This window comes from Siphateles boraxobius, unplaced genomic scaffold, assembly GCF_051911475.1.
Source record: "Siphateles boraxobius isolate OS27281-9 unplaced genomic scaffold, OSU_SipBor_1 105, whole genome shotgun sequence".
Taxonomy (NCBI): Eukaryota; Metazoa; Chordata; class Actinopteri; order Cypriniformes; family Leuciscidae; genus Siphateles; species Siphateles boraxobius.
Genome location: NW_027508706.1, coordinates 645,965 through 648,430, shown reverse-complemented (window position 1 = coordinate 648,430; position 2,466 = coordinate 645,965). Strand labels below are relative to the sequence as shown.

Genomic DNA, 2,466 nt, shown 5'->3' with positions numbered 1-2,466 from the left:
TTGCCCAATACACTCACAGTGAGGTTCTGAAAGCCAGAGAAAGACGGTCACCCCGGGGAGGCGGTGCCTGACACGTCCATTAATCATGAACCTGCAAAGGTGACGCCACACCGACTGCTGTGGACACGCAGGACATGAAGCATGCATGAGACACATACATGAAAGTACCCCCAACCCACCAAGGCACATAAACTAAACCCATAACGGGAAGTAAATGTTTGGTGGCAAGAATGAACATGACCAGCCGGGCCATTCACTCTTATTGGTTTCAACAGGGTACAGGGAAGAGCTAAGAAGACCCAACCCCTAAAACCGAATGTGCTACCGAGGTTCTGGTGACATCCAGCCGGTAGTAACGCACAAAGGTATGAGGAGAAGCCCAACTGGCAGCGGAGCAGATGTCCTGCAGTGACACTCCCCTAAACAAAGCCCAAGAGGCGGCTAAGCCCCTTGTGGAATGAGCTCTGATGCCCCTTGGGGGCTGCACTCCCTTTGCTTCATAAGCCATAGTTATAGCGCCCACAACCCAATGTGAGAGGCGTTGCTTCGATATGGGACTCCCTCTGTGCGGAGGGGCCCATGAAACAAAGAGCTGGTCGCTCTTCCGGAAAGCGCTGGTCCTGGTCATATAAGCCTGTAAAGCACGGACTGGACACAGAGCATTCAGCCTCTGATCCTCCAGAGAGGTAAAAGGTGGAGGGTGAAAAGCGGACAGCTCCAACACCTCCGAAGTGAACGCAGGGAAGCACTTCGGCATGAAGGCCGGGTTAGGCTTAAGGGAAACCTTATCTCCACTGAGGGAGAACTTAGTGCACGAGGGGTGAACCGAGAGTGCATGTAGCTCACTGACACGTTTGGCAGATGCCAAGGCCAAGAGCAAAGCTGTCTTGAAGGACAGCAGCTTAAGGGAAATACTCCCCAGGGGCTCAAAAGGATGTTGAGACAGTGCTTCCAGCACCATGGAGAGGTCCCATTCCGGAACAGTTCTCCTGATGACTGGCAACGAGCGGCGTGCACCCTTCATGAATCTGCGGATTAGAGGGTGCTGCCCGACAGTAGAGCCCTCAAAACCCACATGACAGGCTGAAATCGCAGCCAAATAGACCTTAATGGTGGAAAAAGACCTCCCTTTTTCCATGAGGTCCTGAAGGAAACACAAAATATCAGGAACTGAGCACTGATAAGATGTGAGACCGCGCCCATCGCACCACCCTTCGAACACGTGCCACTTACAGCCATATAAGGACCGTGTAGAGACGGCCCTGGCATTCTGAATAGTGGCGACCACACGCGGCGAAAATCCAAGTGCGTTCAGGTTCGTCCTCTCACGGGCCAGGCCCAGAGAGCCACCCTGTCCGGGTGGGGGTGGTAAATCTCCCCGTTGGCTTGGGACAATAGATCCGTGCGAACGGGAAGGCGCCACGGCTCGGCGTATAACAGAGGAATTATCTCCGCCAGCCATGGTGCCTTGGGCCACCTGGGTGCTATCAGAATGAGAGACAGGCCCTGCTCTCTCACCCTGGCCAATGAGGGAATTATCAGGCACAGGGGAGGAAAAGCATACAGGAGCACTCTGGGCCATGGGTGGGCCAGTGCGTCTACCCCGAGGGGCGCGTCCATGTCCCTTAGAGAGAAGAACATAGGACAATGGTAGTTTTCGCGCGAGGCGAATAGATCTACGCTCGCCCGTCCGAATCTCATCCATAGCATTTCCACTATCTGAGGGTGAAGACGCCAATCTCCGTAGATTGGGTTTCCCCTTGATAGCAGATCCGCACCTCTGTTCAGAATGCCCGGAACGTGAGTTGCGCGTAACGACAGGAAAACCCGTCTGCTCCACACCAAAAGCTTGTAAGCTAGAGCGTGGAGTTTCGACGAGCGCATGCCGCCCTGACGGTTGATATAAGCCACAGCCGTGGTATTGTCGCACCGTACTAGAACGTGATGTCCCTGCAGGCGAGGCAGAAAATGATTCAGAGCTTTCCAAATGGTTAAAAGCTCTAAATAGTTTATGTGCGCTGAACGTAGTCTGTTTGGCCACAGACCGTTCACCGTTCTGCCCTCCTGGGTGGCACCCCAGCCTGTCAAGGACGCATCTGTCGTCACAACTTTCCGCATCGTAACCGCCCCCAGAGGGGTTCCCCGTGCGTAAAAGTTCTCGCTCTCCCAGTGGCGCAAGGTCGCCGAGCAGGCGCGTGTCACTGTTACCGAGCGGCAAAGGTCGCGAATCGGGCTGAAATGTAGTGACAAGACCCATTTCATGAACGCCCTCATCCTCAGAAGTCCCAATGGCACAACTTGGGTGGATGAAGCCATGAGACCCTGTAGCCTGAGACATGTGCGATATTGCACTTTCGCCCCTTCTCTGAACTGCGTCAGACAGTTCATCAGAGAGCGAACGCGCTCTTGAGAGAGGCGCGCTCGCATGGAGACCGAATTCAACTCCAAGCCCAAGAAAATGACATT

The 2,466-nt window shown here is 54.3% G+C and overlaps 1 protein-coding gene across 1 annotated transcript; it reads right to left on the bottom strand.

The window, feature by feature from the left end:
• Nucleotides 1-289: 289 nt before the first annotated feature.
• Nucleotides 290-1,582, bottom strand: LOC143755223 (uncharacterized). Its single transcript, XM_077247097.1, has one exon. It carries the CDS (start codon nucleotides 1,580-1,582, stop codon nucleotides 290-292), a length of 1,293 nt encoding a protein of 430 aa, XP_077103212.1.
• Nucleotides 1,583-2,466: the final 884 nt, after the last annotated feature.